Source organism: Culex quinquefasciatus, chromosome 2 (assembly GCF_015732765.1).
Source record: "Culex quinquefasciatus strain JHB chromosome 2, VPISU_Cqui_1.0_pri_paternal, whole genome shotgun sequence".
In the NCBI taxonomy this organism is placed as follows: domain Eukaryota; kingdom Metazoa; phylum Arthropoda; class Insecta; order Diptera; family Culicidae; genus Culex; species Culex quinquefasciatus.
The window spans coordinates 40,134,376-40,157,579 of NC_051862.1; the positions used below are offsets into that span (position 1 = coordinate 40,134,376).

The following is a 23,204-nucleotide window of genomic DNA, read 5'->3' on the forward strand; positions in this document are numbered from 1 at the left end:
AACTGGTATAAAATAAAGCAAAACAAGACCTGCTCCGGCATAACAGCTGATTTGTTTTCATATTAGATTCGTGGCAATACTAGCTTGTCATGTAGAATTCTGCTTATATTTGCGGCAAATTTTGATAATTAGAAAAAGGAAAGTAGGAAAAAGTACTACTGGTAAGTAATAATGGATACAGAAAATTTCTAAATTTCTATTTTTTCAGAACGCATTTTTATATTCCGATTGGATTCCGGTATTCACAAATTATAAGTATGATGTCAAAATAATATTCATGGAAAACTTTTGAGTAAACTAAATTAAATAATTATCACGCTTACTCACACTTTATTTCAACATTCATAGTAGGAAACACTGAATATTAACATTGTCTTCCTTTTCAGTTCCCCCAAAAATGGACCTTAGCCTGTTCTCGGACGATTCGTTCGACGCGCTCAAATGGATCAACACACATTCCCACATCGAGGGTGACATCGCGACCAAAAAGGCGACCGTTTCCGCCCAGGTGTCCAAGCTGCAGGTCTACGTCGAGCAGATCAACTTTGCGCTGGAAAAGTCGAGCATTCAGGGGACGAACACCATGCTGGTGGCGCTGAACGATATGAACTTGATTCAGCGGGAGATTAACTCGTTGATGGGAACGATCAAGCAGGTTCAGCAGGAGATTGGACACGTTCATCGGGACTCGGGGACGTATTTGTCGAATTTGGAGCGGCTGGAGTCGGTGTTTCAGAAGCTTCAAGCGGCGAAGCACGGCATGCAGGAATCGGATGGTTGGAGGAAGCTGACCGGGGAGTTGGACGAGCTGCTGGAGCAGAACGAGATTCATCAGCTGTCGGGCAAGTTTGGGACGTTGAAGACCTCGATGTTGGCGCAGACGGGATTGCCGGGACAGGCGGATCGGGAGGTTCAGTTGGAGTATTTTACGAATCGGATTGAGGCTGCTGTTAGTCCGTTGATCATTCAGTTTATTCAGCAAGCGGATGCTGACAATTACTCCAAGCATGTCTACATCTTTGAGAGCATTGGAAGGTTGGCTCAGCTGGCGCAGTATTATAGGAAGGTCCATCGAAACATCTTGGTTGACAAGTGGGTCAAGAACGTGGAGTCCGACTCAATTTGTGAAATTTTGTCAAACTTTTACGACTGTTTGCTGAACTTTGTGCACCAACAGCTAAAGTGGTGCTCCCAAGTCGGTATGGATTCGTCGCAACCGATTGAAGTTGTCATCGAGACGCTGATCTACCTGCAAAGTTCGCGGGAAACGATCGTCGAGAAGGGTGTCCGGAAGTTCGCGGAAAAGTTCGAGCTGCTGACGGATATTTCAAACATCAACAAAAAGTTCGAAGCTGCGGTAGAGAAGATCATCAAGGATCAACGGATCAACAGTTTGAAGCAGGAAGAACTAGCTGGAGCTATTTACGGATACTTTGCAACTTCAGTCGTGCAATATCTCCCGATTGAGAGTGACGACTCCAAGAAGCTGCTGAAAGAGTTGCAGGTCAACAACGCAGAGATCGCCGAAACTGTGCGCAGTCTGGCCAACGGCAATGTGAAGCTCGCCAAATGGGCGGAGAAGGCTCTTTCGCGCTGCGCTCACGTCACCCAGAACTACAGTTTGCCTCAGCTGGTCAAGGTGTTCCAGGATATGATCGTTTCGTGGGTCGAGAACTTTGTGCTGGCTCAAAAGAAGCTGATCACATGTAGAACCGAACAGCTGGATTGGAATCTTATTCAGTTGAATATCAACCTGCTTCAACATCTTGGAGACTTCATGGCGAACATCCAGCTGCTATCGGAGAACATCGCCAAAAGTGCCAAAGATTGTGATCCAGCCAAGAGCATCTACTGCAGTCAACTATCGTCTAAGCAAGACAAACGAAGCAAGTTTTTGCTCTCCACCGAAGAGGACATCTTCAACGAACTCTTCTCCGAGGAGAACAAGATCGTCCGCGATGCGGCCGTCAGGACGCACGACTCGATCATGAAGTTCATCCTGTACGCAATCGAGAAGCACTTCAACGGTATGAGATTCTCCGCCAACAAGGAAGGCGAAGGCTTCAACCTGCCCGACTACAGCTACGCTCCCCAGGAGTACATCACCCAAATCGGTCAATATCTGCTAACACTCCCACAGCACTTGGAGCCGCTGCTCCTCTCACCTTCACCGTCCCTCAAATTTGCCCTGGAAAGCTGCGACGACGCGTACTCCAAGGACAAATTCTGTGCCGACGTCCTGCTGGCGCTGATCGTCGAGGAAACAACAGCCTTCTACCAGGAAAGTATCGACAACATCCAGAGTTTGACGGCCGCCGGGTCCAAACAGCTCGCCGTTGACATCGAGTACTTCGGGAACGTGCTGGAAGAGATGAGCTTGCCGTTCAACGCCACGCTGCAGCAAACGGTGGTGCTGTTGAGGACTCCGCTGGAGCAGTACAACACCGTCGGGACCGGGTACAACGCGCGGTTGGTGGCGAAGATTCGCCAGAAGCGGAACATTGTGTCGTCGTGAGGGGAAGATGCAGTGGTCTAATGCAAGCAAACCTTTTAAAAATTTAATAAATTATATGATAGAAAACAAGCTAATTTTATCAAATATCACTCATCAACAACCTTCAATGATCGAACGCAATTTGATACCTACAATGCACGCAACTCTCTACTCTAGCTTTTCAATTAATTCAAAAGCAACGATCCTACAATAAACGGGGTGTGCAAACATTGCCGGTCAAAAAGTGTCGTCTTCTTGATGTTAACATTTCGTTGTTTGATTCACTATAAAAATTGCGTTCAAAATCGAAAACGGTATCATTGTTTCAACTGCAGCTCAACTATCAAGTCGTAGTTCAACTAACAGCTTGTGTTTTAGAAAAATGGCTTTCAAAGTAAGTACCACTTTCCCGATTTAATAGATTCAGTAGAATTCTAACTAAATCAAATCCTTCAGATCGCCCTCATTTTCGCCACCCTGGCCTACGTCAGCGCCGGTGCCGTCGATTCCGGTATCCACCACTCCAACCTCCCGGTGGCCATTGGTTACAACCAGCACCCACAACTGCACCACGGTCACCAGGCCATCTCGTACGCTGACCACACCCAGGGACACCTCAACGCGTACGCCCCTCACTCGTACGCCGGAGTTCCAGCTCAGGTCTACTCGGCCCCAATCACCAAGGCATTTGCCGTTCCAGCCGCCACTGCTGGTCATGGTTATGCCCACACCGTGTCCCACGGTCAGAACTACGGATATTCCGGCCATGGATACAACTTCGCCGCTGCTCTGCCCCAGGTTCAGAACTACGGATATGCCGGATACGGACATGCCGCCACCCCGCTGACCACCTACGGTCACCATGAAGTCGTGGCTCCGGTTGTGGCTGACCATACTGCCTACGTCCATGGAGGTCATGTTGCGTACAACAAACATGCTGCTGGTCACTACGTTCACTAATTGTTGAGTCGTTCTGAGTGTGTTCTTTGTTGTTTGATCTGTGCTGAATTGTGATACAAAAATAAAGTTTTTCTCAAAAAATAAAACAAATTCAAATGTTTTTTCTCAACTTTAGAAATAAATCACCAGATGATACAATGATAATGGCTTATTTGGGCATAAGAAATCGATGAACACAATCAGCGCCGTACCTAGGGGTTGGCGCAGTTGGCGACCGCCAAGGGCGCCAGCCCTTGGGGGGCGCCAAAAACGATGATTGAACAAATTTGTCATGTTATTATAAAATCGTGGAAAGGCATTCAGAACAAAAGGGGCGCCAAATTTTAAAGTAGGACTACAAAATAACTCGATAATCTGGATCGGAATATTACAAATATTATTTTATGTTAAACACTTGGGGCGCCAAAATCAACTATTTCAATAATTCTACCAGAATTAAATTTAAAATTAAGTGGCAAAAAGTTCAGGAGTTTTATAACAATTCTTTGAAATAGCTAGAGATTTTATATTACAACTACAGTATATAAAATTCAATTTAAATTTTACCATTTTTTCCAGCATCAGGAACCATCATGCTTTTTTATGTTTTGAAGTTGTTTTTTTTATATATAATCAGCTCTTCAATTGAAATTTACACATTTCTATTGAAAATCTGTAATAAAAAAAAATAAGATATTTCAAGTTTAAAGAAAATGACATTTGAGATATTTTTATCGTTATAAATGCAAACTTGTGCGTTGAGATTGGCCTACGTTTTCGAAATACTGAACTGTTTTAATTGAATATTTCTAACACAAAAAATGCTTTGACTTTTGTTAAATTTCTAGCAAAATATTTTTTTTCAACATAAAAATGTTGGTTTTTTAAGAGCGCATAAATTGCTCTAAATATATTATATTCCTGGATTGATATATTAAAAAAAAAACTGGTTTGCTATGCTGTTTGTATTCAATTGCTTGAAGCAAGAGTGAAAAAGTAAAATTTGGGTGTCTTCGACAAAGTTGCATGGATTGGCATGCCCACCAACTTTTTAGTCGTAAAAGTAAAATATAATACAATTTCTTGAAAATTTTGATTTGCAGAAACAACATTATCGCGGACCCATTAGAATTCAAACCAAAGCAAAATTCCAACTTCAAAAACAGCAATATTTTTTGGAAAAACACAAAGTTCCACTTAATTTTGCTACTAGGGACAATAATTTGAAGAATGTTTGTAACATTTTCCTTGAAAATTTTTGTTATGTTAAGTTTTAATGGAATGGATAAAGTTGCTTATCTTTCACATACATTTTTTATTTATTTCATGGATTCCATGTGCTGGGCTATCCAGTTCACCTAAATTTTCACATTTACACAAACGGTTCTAAAAGCTTTGAGTGTAGAGGGTGACTATTCTCGAGATTTTCAATTTCCCGGGAATCGAGAGTTGAATTGGGATATTTCCCGGGAATTCCCGGGACCCGATAGTGTAACTATGCCAAAAGTGCCAGTAATGTATAAAGAAAAGTTATATATGTGTTTCTTTTCAATGAATTCAGTTACGATTTATTCATACTTATTCAATGAAACGTTAATTAGTAGCCTCATTATTTTTGGGAACTATGATCTACCTCTTGATTTTTTTTCTGAATCTGCAATACAACTTGTTGTATGAACTTGTTATTAGATTTTTGTGAAATAAAAAATTAGCTAATATATAATTTCCCAGTATCGGGATTTTTACAATATGATAAATAGCGACTCAAAACAACAATTTGAAGATGTTTTTTCTTTTTTAAGGTCCATTGTAAATATTAATTGAAGAAATAGTAATCAGGAAAACCCGAATGTTCACATTTGGTGGACTTTACAATGATTTCCAGGGTTTTTTTCTTCTAAAATTTAATTTAATATTGAGGTTTAAGCGAAACACAAAATTACTCCATGACATCAAAAAAGGAAATTACCTTGATACAGCGAAATTAAATTAATAAGAATTTAAAAAAATAGATTATAATGATTGCTATGCTTGAAAGAGGATATGGATATTATACTAATCTTGAAAAGGATTTTCCCTCTTAGAAATAATAAACAAAAATATAAAAAAAATTAGACTTTCTTCTTGTGGCTAACTGCTAAGTATGCTTTAAGGTAAATGTTGGGGTCCACATTATTATAAGTTCTCCCAATTATAGTTATTGGAAAGTTAAAATTTACACTTTCTGAATTAGAAGATAAGAGAAGCATTGGTTAATTCGAACATGAAAATCATACATTGAACATCCAATGTTCTAAACAATTTCGAATTTTCAAATGTTTTTTTCTGATTAGTTTATATAATTTTGCTTCGACCAAATTTCCCGGGAATCGAGAGGTCCAAAAATGGACGATTTCCCGGGAATTCCCGCTCGTCACCCTCTATTTGAGTGTAATGGTTTTTATACAAAATTTTAAGAAACTTTAGATGTCGAAAAATAAACACAAAAAAATTTAATGTGTTAAAAAGGTAAAAAGTAATTTTAGAAATTTTATATCAATCAAAAAACACAGTCACAGAGAAGAGAAGTATTGTTTTCAAAAATAAATTGAAAAAAAAATAGTCTCAAAAGGAATCCATCCAAAAACAAGTTTCGAAAGATTCCATTTTCTAACCAGTTGAACTATTTTTTCAGGAATTCAGGAAAATTGTTTGTTGATACCATGAAATTTAAGCTTGGTCAGATCAAATTCTGCTTAAGAAGATAAAACAACACTCTGCTATTTTCAGTCAACATTAATCCTAAAGCAACTTTTCGTTACAACCTATCTGTTTTGGAAACCAATAGTATATCTTTTAATCGATTGAAATGGTTTAAAAATAATAAAACATTAATTTGAATATTCTTCAAAGAATTAAACTGTGGTTGAATTTTTTAGCTGTTATATTTATTTCATCAATTACCACTATATTATTAAAACTCTTTGAAGCAATCGCTGAAAATTTAAGTAAACATATCAAAATGATGAAAAATTTTAAGGGGCGCCAAATTGATGCTTCGCCAAGGGCGCCGTGGACCCAAGGTACGGCTCTGAACACAATATAAAACAAATAAAAATATACAATTACTACTAAATATTTGGTTACGTAGATAATTGCTCCTAATCTTTTTTTATTTTTTTAATTGTGACTTTAATACAGCATTAGAGCAAAATGCCCCATTTGAACATACTGAAACTTCTCTTCCCTTAGTCAATATATCATTGACTGGAAGAGCAAGCAATCAGAATATAGAATGAAAAATTAAATTCCATTGGATTAGAGAAAAATATACAGAAAATAAATTGCAATTATTTGTATCAATAACAGTTTTTCTTAGTTCAAAATAAATTTAGTTATATTTCCATTCGCGGTTATAACAATTTTAATGCTTTTTATATTTCAAAGGTTTAATATCAAAAGAAATTTTAGGATAAAATTGTAAAAATAGTATGAAAGCTTGGTTTATATCAATATTTATTCAATACAAGCCTTACCCGAAAATCTTCGTCTTTTCCTTTTTTGTTTTGTTGACGTTTTTAGCTTTTTTTCCTTTTTCAGCCTCCTTTGATCAAAATATGATTTTACGCAACTTTTCCCATACAATTCGCAGATTCTCCGGAATCGGTCCCAGAGTGGCCAAAGTTGTAACATTTTGGCGTAAGAACCTTCCTTGAACTTATACGAACCCAACGCAACAAAGAGCACCTCGATCCGACGCTCCGTATTGAACTGATTCGCGTTCGAACAAAACCATCGAAATTTTTTATATATATAGATAGATAGTATTATTACATTTTTAAATCAAATTTTAAGGACAAGGTGTTAAGTGTTGCTGTAATATGAAATTCAATTAAATGTGAAAAGAAGCGTTTCATTTCATTTCAAGTCATATATAGATTAAAGTCATAAACCACGTGGAAACTGTGTTGGAAAAGAAGATATTTTTTAGTTTATTGAAAAATAATATAAAATGAAGCATAACTAGTAATTTCTATAATTTAAGCATAAGGTTTTCAGAGCTATTTTACGTTTTTTACGTTCCGTGGAATTTAATGGTTTGAAATTAAGGTCGCCGTGAAATTGGCAATTTTTGAGCATAAAAGGTAACTAAGCCTAATAATGTTGCTTGAAAATCAGGCTAAAACTTTACACCAAAAATTACAATTTAATAATTGACGTTGCTTTTGTGCAAGTTAAAAATGTTTGAAAAAGTCGTGTTGGCAAAAACGGGAAGGCACTGTAATGCAATTTAATATAGCGCCATTTCGGACCTGCCGTAACAAGGCGTAGCAAATTCCCTAGGGGAGCTGATGACTAAGTACATCTACAAAGGATAAAAATGATGTGATCAAGTTTTAAGATTTATCTCTTTCTATCGTCTTTCTTTTACATGTTTAGTAATTCCTAAGTTAACAGCAATAATTGCTATATGTAACTTGATAATTCACCAATAAGGCCGTTGCAAATATTTTTTGAAGTTTATACCGGCATTTTCAAAATGTTAGAGGCAACTTGATCCCCCTTTCAATATTTTGAAGAAATCTTAAGCAAAATGTTTCTTATTCACCAAAACTTTTAATTTTCTATAAAAAAAAAACGAAGTTGACTTTATAGCTGTCGGCCACCATTGCTAGTACCAACCACTAGTATCTTCCTTTTTATCTACAAGGACTTCGCCGCCCTGGGCTCCTAAGTGTATGAAAGTATGGCACGGAGCGACGGCGCCGAATACCCATATTTACACAAAGAATTTTAGAGCGCCCGCCGCGGGATTCTAACCATCGACCTCTGGATTGTGAGTCCAGTGCGCGGTCCGATTGATCCACACGGGAGGGACAATTTCACATAAAACCTGTACGTTTGTGTACAAAATATAACAAGTTTAGTATGTAAAATATTTAAAAACTTATTCTTTTTTAGACCAAAATTGAGGATGTTTACAAAAGCTGGTATTTTTTTTTTACAAAACTTTTGAAAATGGTTCAAACTGCAATAAGTTATGTACAACTATACTAAAGGAAACTATGAACGAAAACCCAGCCCAATTTATTAATCTTGAGGCTGATTCCAGTGACTCTAAAACTTCAGGGATCAAGTCTCTCTAAACGCACTTGTTTAAACAATTGATTGTAAAAATAGTATGACGACAAATTTAACGACAAATGCGTAAGGGTTTTGGAGTTGATAAGTTTTTGAAAAAAATCATGCATAAAAAATATTTTTTTTAAATAATTTTTGAGTGTTTTTCATACATATCAAAACAAAGAAAAATGATCTCTTGGAGGTATTTTGCAGCACTTTTTAGAAAAAATTTCTGTACTGCCCATAATTGAAAATTCGGCTATTATGCCAAATCAAGTATTCCGAGAAAAACGCGTTTTAGTGTTTGTCACAAAATCTCCGTCAAGGCAATTTCCCATAAGAGTGGCATATTAGCCGTTTGGTTTTTCACATCGGCAGCCAAGTCTTAACACTATTTCAGTGAAATTCAAGTTCCAGGAGATGCGTTGGAACATCCTCTACCGCCTGGTGCTAATATCTTGTTTTTGCCAAAAGTGGATATTAGCCGTTTTTTCAATGGTGGGCAGTGTAACTCAATCTAATTTTTTTTAAATTTTTTTTCTCTCTTTTCTACAATGAGTTTTTATCCATTTCGCACAACTTTCTAGAACAAAGCTAATTGTTTTACCCACATGCTGACAAGATACAGCTTGGGATCAAGTGTCCCCGGAGATCAAGTCTCCCCAATCTTCTACCTACATTTTAGAAAGGAAATCACATTTCGGATTTTGACACACGGTAAATTTGTATTTTTTAATGAGAACAAATTTATTTTTGTATCACAATTCAGCTCAGATCGAATCAACAAAACACACTAAAAATTACTCAACAATTAGTGAACGTAGTGACCAGCATGCTTGTTGTAAGCCACATGACCTCCATGGGCGTAGGCGGTATGATCCGCCACAACCGGAGCCACGACTCCATGGTGTCCGTAGGTGGTCAGCGGAGCGGCGGCATGACCGTATCCGGCATATCCGTAGTTCTGACCATGGGGCAGAGCAGCGGCGAAATTGTACCCATGGCCGGAATATCCGAAGTTCTGACCGTGGGACACGGTGTGGGCATAACCATGACCGCCGGTGGCGGCTGGGACGGCAAAGGCCTTGGTGATCGGGGCCGAGTAGACCTGAGCTGGAACTCCGGCGTACGAGTGAGGGGCGTACGCGTTGAGGTGTCCCTGGGTGTGGTCAGCGTACGAGATGGCCTGATGACCATGGTGCAGTTGTGGGTGCTGGTTGTAGCCAACGGCCACCGGGAGGGTGGAGTGGTGGATACCGGAATCAACGGCACCGGCGCTAACGTAGGCCAGGGTGGCGAAAATGAGGGCGATCTGAAGGATTTGATTAAGTTAGAATTATACTGAATTATAAAACCTTGGAAAGTGGTACTTACTTTGAAAGCCATTTTTCTAAAACACAAGCTGTTAGTTGAACTACGACTTGATAGCTGAGCTGCACTTGAAACAATGATACAGTTTTCGATTTTGAACGCAATTTTTATAGTAAATTAATTGACGAAAAGTTGACATCAAGAAGACGACACTTTTTGGCCGGCAACGTTTGCACAACCTATTTATTGCAGGATCGTTGCTTCTGAATTCATTGAGAAGCAATAATAAAGGTGATGTTATATGTGTGCTTTATGTGTATCAAATGGTTTTTAGCTGTCGTTGAACATTGTATTTTTTTAACATTACAAATAATAAAAAATGCATTAAATAATTCCTTGTGTTTGGAGGCTCAAAATCAGAATTAACTCATTAGTAACCAAGTATCAAAATGGTACAGAGACAAAATGAAACGTAATGTTCAAAATCTTTATTCTAAGAATACTTCATAGTCCCAACACCTACTTCCTCATAATGTACGAAAAACATCACCATCATAAAGTCGCAACCTTGGCATCGGCTCAAGTTCCGCAAATTCCTCAGTTCACAAGTGCGAAGGTCACACTACAATTACCCTATTCGAAAGAACTCCACGGTGGAACAAACAACTGACATCTCTTCAGGGTCTGACCCACAGTACATCAATACTTCTTCCAAGTGCACCACACACACACTTGAGCCTACTTAAATGGATTCCTGCAGTCAATACGCGTTTATCATCTCATTAAATCAGGCCTCTTCAGGTGAGCCTGAAAAGGGCCTTTCTTTCGGAGTCTCGCGAGGCACCACAGAGTAGCCCCCCCAGGGGATAATTCCCACAATTGGTCACGCTAGACCACAAGCCATCAGTTTCTGCTCTAAAGTGAGTAAATTACCAGAAACTGTCTCGTTGGCGAGACTAAGATATTGCATTGGATACGGAGCGGTTGAAAAATTCGCCACGTTGTATAAATTTGCACAATAAAGTGAATCATGACTTATAGCTTTTATGCTGAGCTGAAGAATGACATCATATTGGTACTACACCATTAAGAGGCTGGAGCAGAGTGGCCGGCCACTCGATTCTGATTGACATCGGAAGCACTCGGAGTTCAGGGGGGTCCTTGCCGGGTCGAACCCGGCACCATTGCTGCAGTGGCCTGATGTTGGCAGAATTCGCACATCATTTCGAGAACGTGATACGTTACTTCGTATGATGAAGGTTGCCAGAAGGCTTTGAATGAAAGCAGCTCACTAAAGAAGCTTGCATAAAATATGATGGAAGGTCTACTCTCAGTTATATCCGACTGTTGAGGTTTTGAGGAGGGTTAATTGATGGCTTGTTGTGCGATGGAACTATTTTTTTAACAATTCTTCTTATTAATCTTCCAAAACAGATTAAACTGTAAGTGTATCTTCCTTGCAAACGTTTTAAAAAGCCAAACAATTAAATTTAAGCCAAATCTGACCAGATTTTAAGTCAGAAAAATTGTGTAATAGTACATCTAAAAGTGTGTAAATTCACATCTTGCACTTTGTCCACATACATTTAGGTAAAATTTGTAACTGATTTCTAATGCTATTGGATATCTAACTCACAGTGCACACATCTCTCAACTTTTGTTGTTCAATGAATTTGGAAGCAACGATCCTGCAATAAATGGGTTGTGCAAAGCTGACGGTCAAAAAGCGTCGTCGTGTTGTTTTCGATTTTTCGATTTTTGATTCATTCACTATAAAAATTGTGTACAAAATCGAAAACTGTATCATTGTTTCTAGTGCAGCTCAGCTATCAAGTCCTCGTTCAACTAACAACTTGTGTTTTAGAAAAATGGCTTTCAAAGTAAGTACCACTTTCCCGATTTAAAATATTCAGTATAATTCTAACTTAATCAAATCCTTCAGATCGCCCTCATTTTCGCCACCCTGGCCTACGTTAGCGCCGGTGCCGTTGATTCCGGTATCCACCACTCCACCCTCCCGGTGGCCATCGGTTACAACCAGCACCCACAACTGCACCATGGTCATCAGGCCATCTCGTACGCTGACCACACCCAGGGACACCTCAACGCGTACGCCCCCCACTCGTACGCCGGAGTTCCAGCCCAGGTCTACTCGGCCCCGATCACCAAGGCCTTTGCCGTCCCAGCCGCCACCGCCGGTCATGGTTATGCCCACACCGTTTCCCACGGTCATAACTACGGATATTCCGGCAATGGATACAACTTCGCCGCTGCTCTGCCCCATGGTCAGAACTACGGATATGCCGGATATGGACATGCCGCCACCCCGCTGACCACCTACGGACATCATGGAGTCGTGGCTCCGGTTGTGGCTGATCATACCGCCTACGCCCATGGAGATCATGTTGCGTACAACAAGCATGCTGCTGGTCACTACGTTCACTAATTTTTGAGTCATTTTGAGTTTGTTCTTTGTTGATTTGATCTGTGCTAAAATGTGATATAAAAATAAAGTTTTTCTCAAAAAATAATACAAATATTTTATTCCAACTATCAAAAACCCATCACCAAGAATCCTAAAGTCCTACTCACTTCTCGCTCAACAGCTCCTGAATCTCGTCAATATCGAAGTTCCTAATAGAATAATGAGCTGTCTAGCTAGCAATTGGATGCTTACTAAAATTGGCTCGAATTTCTTCCCATTTCGAGGCGTAACCAAATCGTTCCACGAAGAAAAAAGAGTTTCCAAAATCGTGAACAAGCGTTCATAAAAATGGGAACCACAAAGAAAGTGTTCTAATCCCATGGTTCCCATTTTCATGAACGCTTTTTTAAGATTTTGGGAGTTCTTTTTCTCCGTGTACAGAACCTGAATCTCAAGTTTGAGCCAGATTGACATCAAAATGGAGCATGATCCTCTTTGATTGTGTTTTTTTTTTTTTTTTTTTCAACAAAAACATTGCCGAAGACTGCGAGATGTTCGTCAGATCTTTAATAATTAGCACAAAATTCTCAAAATCATTGAATTTGAATTGTTCTTCAATGTTGTTTTCATGATATGGCGATTTAACCATTTTTTCAATTTAGCAAATTGATTTATAGCAAAGGTTGACATTTTGTTTTTCTATTTATTTTCAATATTTTTGATTTAGTTGAAAATTTAAGAGAGCTATAAATCAAAACCATCGAAACGTTGCACCATTGGTTCGTCTTTAAAATTTTGGCTCAGAGAAAAATAAATCCTTGAAATACTTTTTTTCCAATAAGCTTTTATAAATTTGAGTACCAAAAATCGAAACAACAAAAGTTCTGCAGCCCCATTCTTGTCAAATTTGAGAAGTTTATTGCCTTTTAAATTAAAAAATGTTATTTTTTCAATATTTTATCACCGCCATTTTGGCCGCCATCTTGAATTCAAAAATTCTAAATCATTTTAGAGTATTTCATGGGTCATACTTTAGCTCGACCATCAAAAATAAAACAACGAAAAAAAAAATATTTTTCGTGATCCGATTATCCGAAGATTTGATTAACCGAAGAGAAATTTTTCCGAGGCCTTCAAATAATCGAGGCTGAACTGTGGTCGTTTTGCCCCCCTGCCCTCTATGCACTGTATTATTGAGAAAATGCATTTGACTATGGAAAAAGCAATCAACCACTTCAATTTGACTCAGATGTGGTCGCTGAAATCGAGTTTAATGTTAAAAGTGAGAAAGTAAAAAACGTTTTCTTTTTGTTCATGATTCGATTATAATCATCGAAGGTTCCTTATAAACCCTCGGATACTCGAATTATCAATCGAGTCTGGACTGTAAAAGAAAACAAATTCTTAGAATATGAATTAATTTTGTTTATATTAGGACTTTTAAGCATTATCATTTATTATACATATGATTAAACACTTTTAATTTTTATTTGGATTACTCTTACTATTAAAAAAAAACTCTTTGGAACTTCTTAACCTAAAACGTAAAATGTCCATCATATTGGCTCTCTAAATTCCTCAAGCCACGAGACTTGACCAAATTATAAGCCAACCCGGCGTCCGCTTCTTGACCGTGGTTCTGATAGGTCACCACGGGTTGCACCACCCCGTGCAGCTGCACTGGATATCGCCGGCTGAAGGTACTGTAGCTGAACGAGGGGTTGGCCGGTATTTGCTCCAGAACTGACCCCGCACGAGTCTGCACGGCGAAAAACACCATCATCCAGCAGAAGGTAGCAATCACCACAGCGATGAGCTGTAAAACCGAACAGTTTGTGGTTCAAGAAATTGTCGCTGATCTTGGGGCTCAACTTCATGGTTTGCACTTACCTTCAAGGACATTCTGAACGTTTCTGCGCAAGAATTCAGTGCAGTTTCCGAAGGGTAATTGATGGTGGTAGCGTTACACGGTGGTGGTTCTGCGATGAGAGCTGCAATTCGAACAATGATGCAGTTCGGGATCGTCTGGGCCATATTTATATCGAAACTGGAGCAAGTTCATACTGACCTTTAAATCAGATGATTTTCTCCGTGATGAAAACATTCTTTTTTTAGAAGATTTTGTTGCATTTTGAGTGTGGCACTTCACTTATAGAAATCTAAGTAATCCATGCTTCTGCAACTTCTTTGGTTGACAAACTTCAAAGTATTTGGCAGCAAAATCTAAAAAAAATACTCTTCATTTTCCATCCCGCCATGAACTGTTTCTTCTTCTATTCGTACCTTATCTATTTCATTGGATTCCTGATTTCGCTAAGCTACTACATCAAGGACATCCTTCAGTACCGCAGACTGGGAAATCTAATAACATCAAGAAGAGCAATAATTCAACCAGCAGCACCCATTGAGAGGTCTTTACCAAATCTCACTATTTAGGAAATAATTCAGCTAATAAAATCAATTTCCCAGAAGACAACCCGCCCGGAAGTACGTCAGCAGTCATCGGCACAAAATGCTCCGCCGGAGGTGGATCAACGTGGTCAACCGGCTCAGCGGCAAGCTGCGGATTAAGCCACCCCGCGAGCGGTACGAGCTGTACTTTGACTCGGATGGGGAAATTGGCATCAGGACCATCTCGGCTTAGGTGGATGTGCTGTTGGTGGTGTGGTGGAGTGAAAACCGTGTGAAATGAAAACTCAAAATTTGAAGTGATTGATTGGAAACTATTGTAAAAACATAAAAAAAAAATAAAATGAAATGATCTTTAAAAATTATTATTTTTTATTTCGAGTGATTTACATATTGCATAAAATTTATGAAAAATTGGATTTTATTCAATGTCACTTAGTAAGCTTTTATTTTTCAACTGATCGTCAGAGAAAGTATTAGTTAGTTAGTAAATATACTATCGTAAAATTTTGCTGCTCTTTTAAATCAATAATAAAATTATGTTATAACCAAACCTAACATTTGATAACGTCAAAAAAACTACTTTTCTTATTTTCCGGCTGATTAAAATTTATATTTTTATCAAAAGAGAAATCAATCCAATATCGTCAGTTGCCTTGATTCAGGGATGAAACACCCAAATGCAATAAATTGGTAAATTGGTTTATTGGACCTTAAAAAAACTTCACAAATCTAGAATAAAGTCCTTCAGAAATTCATCATTTCAGATATTTAAAACACTTTTAAATTAATAAATTGTTCAAAATATTATGATTGTCCCTTTAAAACCCAACTCCGCTCTAGAGTATAGACAGATTTCAATCTTAAAATAAGCAAAAAAAAACAATTATTAACAAATTGTTAATCTTTTCATCTTTTTGGAAGTACAAACTTTGAAAGTTTTAGTTAAATTAGATGTTTTTAAAAATGTCATATTTAGGAGGACAACTAAGGCTGAGTTTTTACTAACATTTCCTTTATTTTCAGTAAAAATAAGTATGCAGTATTTTGTGTTATGTTCCAGACTTTGAATCTACGCATTTTTTAACAAATCAAATGATTCATCCTACAGCACAACACGTTAAATACAAGCAAAAATTACTGTAAAATATGAAAAAGGAACCTGAAAAATGTGTATGTTATGATTAAGGCTACCAACTCTTGCTGAGCAAAAATCCGTACACTTTGCCGATATGACACCATAGTACAGCAGTTGTTCGGTAACTGGGCTGAGAACATAGCCCAGTCACCGAATGTTGCTCATTAACTGGGCTGAACAAAAAATAACGAGGTGACCACCGATGCATAATATTTTCCAGATGAAATATAAAAATAAAAGTTACTCAAATTTATTTACAATGCTTACTTTTCATTTTTCTTTAATTGTAACTTGAAATTAAACAAAAGTTTGAAAAAAGTTATTTTATTTATTGAATATGATTTTTGCATCCATTAACCCCTCGGTCATTTTGGTTTGTTTTGGTTTTTTGACGTTTGTCTGCTTTTTAACTGAGCTACGGCCCAGTTCTCGAGCGCCCAGCAGCTCAGTTAAACAACGCCCAGTTAGCGAACAACTACTGTATAACAAAAACTGCAAAGGAATTATTTAGATAAATTAAATGAAATAAATTTGAGAACTATGTACAAATATAAAACTGTGTCGTTTTTACAGCTAACAAATTTCACAAAATGCTATCAGAGTGCTTATGACTTGCACGTTTAAAAGTATTCATATAATAAACCGTGATTTGAATCAAATCATTATTTTCTTCATTTTTTTTTGTAAAACGTTTAAAATTTTACGAACTGTCAAGTTTGCTTTTATGAATGATATCGTTCTCAGTGTTAAAACTTCTCCAGAGTTTTATTTATTGAAAAAGTCCTATAACATGTGAAAAACAACAGTTTATAGGACCTTCAAAAAAACTCTAGATTTGTTAATTCAAATGTTTTCACAAGTTTTAGAAAGCCTTTGGATCTTTTAATGGATAAATATATTTAGCAAGGAATGTCTAAAAGAACAATTCTGGAGTGTTTTTTTTTTAAAGGTCCTATTAACATATAAAAGAAAAAAAATAAAATAAATCATCAAGTTTGAATTGAGAAAAACCCAGAAAACTCTCCTTTTTTAAATCAAACTCACAGTTAAATTAAAATGTCTAATTAACAAATGCTTTGACCAAATCAAAAAAGCAATTCAATGTTCAAAAATTGTTAAAATTCCATACAAATCCGTATTATGCGTGAAATGCCCTACAAAAATTCCGGCCCGTTAAAAATCCGCGAAGAGGGTCGAAAATCCGTATGGTAAGGAAAAATCCGTACAGTTGGTAGCCTTAGTTATGATCCACATGACCAACATGACAAAGACAAATCTTTATTTTGACGAAAATATTTTTCATGCTTGATTTTTTTTTCGCGCTGCTTGAAATAGATTTTCAACGGCCTTACTCATTACAAAACTAAACCTTATTCAAAATCATAGGTTCTAAAAATAAGAAAATTGTTTTGAGATTTGCATGGATATTGGACAACTGAATGATGACAAGAAGCTTCTTTGGGCAATTCAAACCTGTGTGCAAAGTACCAGAACCAAGTATCAACCAATCACAAGTATTCAGATTTACCAAAGTTCAGAGAATTGTTCTTTGATCTTTTTTTTAAATGCATTTTTTTTTATAAAAATGTGTTCAATATTTACAGTTGGTGTGAAGTCTAAGGTGCATAGCATTTCCAAACCTTTCAAGTTCACCAAGTTCAACTAGCAAAAAATTGTCATAATGCGTCTTAAAAAATCTTCTGCTCACCACGACCTTTCCACGCGTGATTTTAGGATTAATGCAGCCAAAAAGGTGACTCGTTTGCCAGGTAAGAACTCGTACCCAAAACCTCCGCTCCGATTTTTGGCTTCCTCCGTCAACAGCTGTTTGCGCGTATGATGAACTGCATCAAGCTGGGACTCAATCGGTGAAGGTCGCGACACAATCGCGCAAAATTGTAGCAAATTTTTGGGAGGTGCAAGTGCGAGTGATGAATTTGGCACGTTGTTTTAAGTTTATGTTTTATATTCCAAAAGAAGGTCTCCGCAGTGATGGGTGACGACGTTGGATGGGTTGTTGTATAAAATCGGTAACGGTTCTCCGAAACTGTATCATTTGCTCAAGTGTCGTCCCCAAGGAACAACCGTCAATCTCAGCCTCAGCTGCCAAAATGTTCAAGGTAAGTTTAGTTCTATGGTAGGTTCTTAAGAATTTTAAGTAATCCCAAGCACATTCAATTCTAGTTCGCAGTCATCTTCGCCACCCTGGCCTACGCCAGCGCCGGACTCATCGAAGCCAACCACCACGGATTGGCCTACGCCGCTGCACCGGTTGCCCATTACGCCGCCGCTCCGGCCACCAGCTACAGCTCCTTCACCAAGACTCATTCCCCAGCGATCTCCTACGGAGCTGCTCCCGTTGCCTACGGATATGGCCACCATGCTGCTGCCCCAATTCTAGCCTCCCCAGCTCTGTCCTACGCCACCCCAATTGCCAAGGCATCGCTGGCTTACGGCCACAGCTACGCCCCAGCCGTTGCTGCCCCTCTGTCCTACGGCCACGCCTACGGTGGATACTCCGGATATGCCCGGGCTGCTCCCCTGGCCACCTACGGACACCACGCTGCCAGCCCGATCCTGGCCGCCCGCTCGTACGGATATGCCCCGGCTGCTGTTGCTCCCCTGAGCTACTCCAACTACGGCCATTACGCTTACTAAGTTTGGTTTAAAAACAAAAATTATCAAAAATAAGTTAAACTAGACACCTGTTGATATGACCTGTTGTAGCGAATAAATTGTTTGTTTGATAGCTCGCCAAGCCAACCCAACCTTGACATGCCTCAGCTATTTTTTTTTTATTAGATTTCGTAACGCGCAGCACGTGTTTTTGGGGGGAATCGAACAGAATCGTGACCTGGCCATCAAGATGAAGAACCTCGGTAAAGTTACGGCAGGACCGATCGGTTGTGTTTACACGCGAAAGCTCATTCATCACTTTGCTCGCAGCGATCAGACCTCTAAATGACTCAAATATTTCATCTGAATATTCGATTCACTGAAAAAATGACATCCAGAAAAACATTTTTGAACGTGATTTTATAATCTGAATTTTTAAATATTTTTTTTGTATTATTTGTATGTAAAAACTGACATGTCAGCAATTCCCCACGAAAACAGCATAATTAAAAAAAAAGTTCTCCGATCGGGCTCAAAATTTGTCTGGGGTTCCTTGGCCGAAATAATTGGACCCGTATTTTTTTGTTTGGTCCGAAAAATGGCAATTTTCGTCGATTTTTGCAAAAACCACATTTAAAAAAAAATCATAACTTCGCACCAATTCAACCGATTTTAGCTGTCTTGAGCGCAAACGAGAGGGTATTAGATAGGCTTTTGAGGAAAAATAGTTTAGAGTTTCATATATATAGCCTATCATTTGAAAAGGTCAAATAAAAACTTAAAATGCTCTTTTGAAAGTCTCGGGACCAAAGAACCCATGTCTGAAAATATTTTTATCAGATTCCTCGGAAAATTTTACAAACTATATCAAAAAATGGTAAAGTTATGTTTTTTTCAATATTCCGAGATACGATTTTTTGAAAATAAAAAGTGGGGGTTTCGACGCGCCGCGCGCGAAGACGGGAAAATTACGAAAACGGCAAAAAAACGACATATTTCACTAAAACTGCGATAACTTAAAAATTTCAGCGATGACCTATACATGTTAGGGTTGCGTATTTTAATTACGGAAATTTTGGTACCCTAACATGTATAAGTCCTTGCAATCTAATACCCTTTCGTTTGCGCTCAAGACAGCTAAAATCGGTTGAATTGGTGCGAAGTTATGATTTTTTTTAAATGTGGTTTTTGCAAAAATCGACGAAAATTGCCATTTTTCGGACCACCCTTAAACGACGTAGGTCAACCTAATGGCCAAACAAAAAAAATACGGGTCCAATTATTTCGGCCAAGGAACCCCAGACAAATTTAGAGCCCGATCGGAGAACTTTTTTTTTAATTATGCTGTTTTCGTGGGGAATTGCTGTTGGGAATTGGTGCGGAGAAATATTTTTTTGAAAAATATTGTTTTTGCAAAAATCGACGAAAATTGAAATTTTTCGGACCACCCTAACACGGCGTAGGTAATGACCAAACAAAAAAATACGGGTCTAATTATTTCGGCCAAGGAACCCCCAGAAAAATTTTGAGCCCGATCGGAAAACGTTTTTTTGAATCATGCTGTTTTCGTGGGGAATTGCTGATGTTGAATAAGCCGAATTTTCATTTTGACATTTTTTCGTGGTATTTTTTTTTAAATTGTATGGATTCCCAATTAAAAATCCAAAAGCTGATTAAAAAAATACAAAAGCAAAAGCATTCTAAAGATATATTTTACACCTAATCAATTTAAAAAAAATATTTATAAAAATATTCAAAAAAATCATTTAATTGTTAAGAATTCATAGAAGCTGTCATTTCTAACACCACCTGGCGGCCATTTTGAAAATTTCGGAAAACTAGACAAAAATAGTCAACAAATCGTGAAATTACAATGAACAGAGAAAAAAAAAATTATGGATACTCGTAATGTCCTCCTATCAAAGTTATTATTTTTTATTGCTCTACCATTTTTGAGAAAACATTGTGAACCTTAAAAAAAATTTGCAGAGTTACAAATAACACGTAAGTAAATTTAATTTCCCATTAAAAAATCACTATCAATTTTTTGTTAACTGGTAAGTAATCAAAAATTGCAAAGATTTGAAATCTATTCAAGCTTTCATCATGAGGTAAAATACGTTAATTTCGGCATTTCGAGTACGCTTTCAAATTAATATCTATCTCTTCACGTTTTCAAGATACATAATGTAATATTTCCTAAAAAAAGTCTATCGTCATTTATCCCTTCAGGTCAGATTTTTTTAATATTTATCTAGTTGATGATGGGAAAATGATTCTTATGACGATTTTTGCCCCATATATGACCCATCAGGCCTGAAGGGGTTAAGGTTGATTGGTTTGTTTCTAAGATACAGCCACTTAACAATAAAAAAAAACATTTTGTTCAAGAGTAACCCAAATAACACGAATATTAGAAATTTATCTTTTGATGAAAAAAATAAATAAATTGAAAAGGGTCATTCTTTCAAGAGTGTGTCTCATTCTAGCAGTGCACGGACCACAACAATCGTCCAAAGGGCTATTTTTATGCAATTTTTCTGAACTTTCCGAAATCAATACTATCAATAGCTCACAATTTAGTTTTAGGAGCTACAAATTCTACAAACTGGTCAAAAATGGTAAAAATCATCATAAAAATCAATAAATTTTACATTGTTTCAAACATGATCATTTCTTTAGGCTATTGAAATGATTAATTGTTTAATTTTTGAGAGTTTTTGCATTCATTTCAACATGACTAGTTCTTTAAAAATAAATGGTTTAAAAAAATTGTTTGTATTTTATTTTTATTCAACGCAACCAGTTCTTTAAAAATATATCGGGTTTTCAAAAAAATATTTCTTTGGTTTTTGCATTCTTTCGATGTCAAGTTCTCTAGATTATTAAAAAATAAATTATGCCTTTCTGTAAGTTTTAGCAATATTTTCAAAATGATAATGAAAAAAATCCGTTTGAACAAAATCTGTTAGTTTTGATTTTTTTTCGAACATGATCAGTTCTATGAAAATGAATTGTTCAAAAAATATTTCCTCTATTTTTTATATTCCTATGCGGAAAAATTCTTTCAAACATGAGCCAAGTTCAGAAAATGAACTGTTTTTTTATAAATAATTTCTATGAGTTTTTGCATTTTTTTCAACATGCCAGGATCATTGAAAATGAATTAGATTATCTAAAAAAAATCAGTTCTATGAAAACAACTAAGTTTTTTTTTACAAAATTCGTTAGAATTAAAATTGTGTCATTTGATAATAAAAGCCATTTTAAAATTTATTTTAAAAAATCGAAAATATTTGTTGTAAATCTTTATGGAAATAGTTGCTTAAAGGATGATAAAAAATTATATCGATAGTTTCCGTAGTTTTGAAGATACTAAAATGTCTGCAACAAAATTCTGGGTGCGAATGCCCTGGTTGGTGTGCACCGTTAAGTAAAAAATAGCATGTTTCTATTTACAAAAAAATACAATTCATTTTAAGCATTTATCAAAAGAAATTATGAAGTTTGTTTTGGGAGGTTATTTCTAACAAACGCATTTTGTTTGTGGCAATGTTTATTTTGTAGTTAAGGATTTATAAATTTAACTTTAACTTCTGTAATTGTGCAAATTTGATGGGACCGAGCCGCATTTTTTTTAAATTACATCTTGAAAATGTTTGAAGATGAAAGTTATGCTTCCAGAGAACTCCTCTACAATCTCATATTAATCCATCAGCTGCTGCTGCAGCACCCGAAATGCGATGAGGAGTTTGTTTTTCTCCCCGGCTGGTGATGGACATGCGGAGGTCCTCGGCGGCGGCGGCGGCGTGACTTTCGGTGGCTTGATGGTTTTATTACGGGTTTGAAAAAGGGTTTCGCTGTGCTAGTTGGCTGATGAGTGATGGTTTTTTTTTTTCTTCTCTGTGTGGAGAGGGTGAGCTTTACCGGGTAATGAATTGAGTTGTTCTTTTTCTTCTTCGACTTTTGTTGATTTGTTTGCGTGTTTTTCGCCTCAGTTGTCGTGTTTTTCAATCATATTTGTCTCAATTAGGTGAACATGAGAGGGAAGTGATAAATTGAACTTGAAATTGGTGGAGAAGCCTTGTTGACATGCCAAGGGTTTTCAATAATTTATGCAATAGACTTAAATTTCGGCTCAATATTTATTTTAACAAAAATTCAACACAAACAAACATGTTAGTAAGCATGATGGCCATATTTGTCATAGCCCAGATGACCTGCGGGGGTGTATCCGTAGGCACCGGTTGCCAGCACAGGTCCAGCAGCGTAGTGGCCATAGTTCACCACGGGAGCCACTCCGTATCCAGCATATCCGTAGTTGTTGCCATAAGCCAGAGCAGGGACGTATCCGTGACCATATCCGGAATAACCGTAGTTGTTACCATGAGCAGGACCATGGTTCACACCATGAGCAACGGTCGGAACAGCTGGGACGGCAAAGGTCTTGGTGATGGGAGCTGGAACAGCGGTCACCTGGTTGGTCAGGACGGCATGACCTTGGGAGTGACCGGTGGCGTACGGAACGGACGGGTTGACGACCTGCGAGCGGTATTGGTAGCTCACGGCTGCCGGAACTCCAGCTTGGTGATGAACTCCGGTGTCAACGGCTCCAGCGCTGACGTAGGCCAAGGTGGCGAAAATGACGGCGAGCTGTGGGAGGATTACGGGTTGATACAGACGGTTGAGGGTTTGGTGTTAAGTCAAAACATACCTTGAATGCCATTTTTAAGAGATCTTATTGCTTATTGAACGATGAACTTGATTTA

The 23,204-nt window shown here is 37.6% G+C and overlaps 6 protein-coding genes across 7 annotated transcripts; 5 read left to right on the top strand and 1 right to left on the bottom strand.

The window, feature by feature from the left end:
• Nucleotides 1-53: 53 nt before the first annotated feature.
• LOC6034657 (conserved oligomeric Golgi complex subunit 7) lies at nucleotides 54-2,537 on the top strand. Of its 2 annotated transcripts, XM_038256579.1 has the most exons (3): nucleotides 56-152; nucleotides 209-255; nucleotides 387-2,537. In XM_038256579.1, the coding sequence occupies exon 3, from the start codon at nucleotides 398-400 to the stop codon at nucleotides 2,513-2,515; it is 2,118 nt and encodes a 705-aa protein (XP_038112507.1). In that variant the 5' UTR covers nucleotides 56-152; nucleotides 209-255; nucleotides 387-397; the 3' UTR covers nucleotides 2,516-2,537. The 2 variants fall into 2 exon arrangements, with proteins under 2 accessions (XP_038112506.1, XP_038112507.1); XM_038256578.1 differs by lacking the exon at nucleotides 209-255 and having other exon boundaries at nucleotides 54-161.
• A 339-nt stretch (nucleotides 2,538-2,876) lies between these two features.
• LOC119765969 lies at nucleotides 2,877-3,454 on the top strand. The gene is made up of 2 exons (XM_038250270.1): nucleotides 2,877-2,888; nucleotides 2,951-3,454. The coding sequence occupies exons 1-2, from the start codon at nucleotides 2,877-2,879 to the stop codon at nucleotides 3,452-3,454; spliced, it is 516 nt and encodes a 171-aa protein (XP_038106198.1).
• An 8,261-nt stretch (nucleotides 3,455-11,715) lies between these two features.
• On the top strand, nucleotides 11,716-12,293 carry LOC6034660 (zinc transporter zipt-7.2). Its single transcript, XM_001844897.2, has 2 exons — nucleotides 11,716-11,727; nucleotides 11,790-12,293. The coding sequence occupies exons 1-2, from the start codon at nucleotides 11,716-11,718 to the stop codon at nucleotides 12,291-12,293; spliced, it is 516 nt and encodes a 171-aa protein (XP_001844949.2).
• Nucleotides 12,294-14,528: 2,235 nt separating this feature from the next.
• Nucleotides 14,529-14,948, top strand: LOC119765970. The gene is made up of 2 exons (XM_038250271.1): nucleotides 14,529-14,683; nucleotides 14,742-14,948. Exons 1-2 carry the CDS (start codon nucleotides 14,529-14,531, stop codon nucleotides 14,914-14,916), a joined length of 330 nt encoding a protein of 109 aa, XP_038106199.1. The 3' UTR covers nucleotides 14,917-14,948.
• Nucleotides 14,949-17,855: 2,907 nt separating this feature from the next.
• LOC119767449 (cuticle protein 16.5-like) lies at nucleotides 17,856-18,480 on the top strand. The gene is made up of 2 exons (XM_038256072.1): nucleotides 17,856-17,939; nucleotides 18,004-18,480. Exons 1-2 carry the CDS (start codon nucleotides 17,931-17,933, stop codon nucleotides 18,475-18,477), a joined length of 483 nt encoding a protein of 160 aa, XP_038112000.1. The 5' UTR covers nucleotides 17,856-17,930; the 3' UTR covers nucleotides 18,478-18,480.
• Nucleotides 18,481-22,614: 4,134 nt separating this feature from the next.
• On the bottom strand, nucleotides 22,615-23,161 carry LOC119765971 (cuticle protein 64-like). The gene is made up of 2 exons (XM_038250272.1): nucleotides 23,150-23,161; nucleotides 22,615-23,088 (listed from the first exon to the last, which is right to left on the bottom strand). The coding sequence occupies exons 1-2, from the start codon at nucleotides 23,159-23,161 to the stop codon at nucleotides 22,615-22,617; spliced, it is 486 nt and encodes a 161-aa protein (XP_038106200.1).
• Nucleotides 23,162-23,204: the final 43 nt, after the last annotated feature.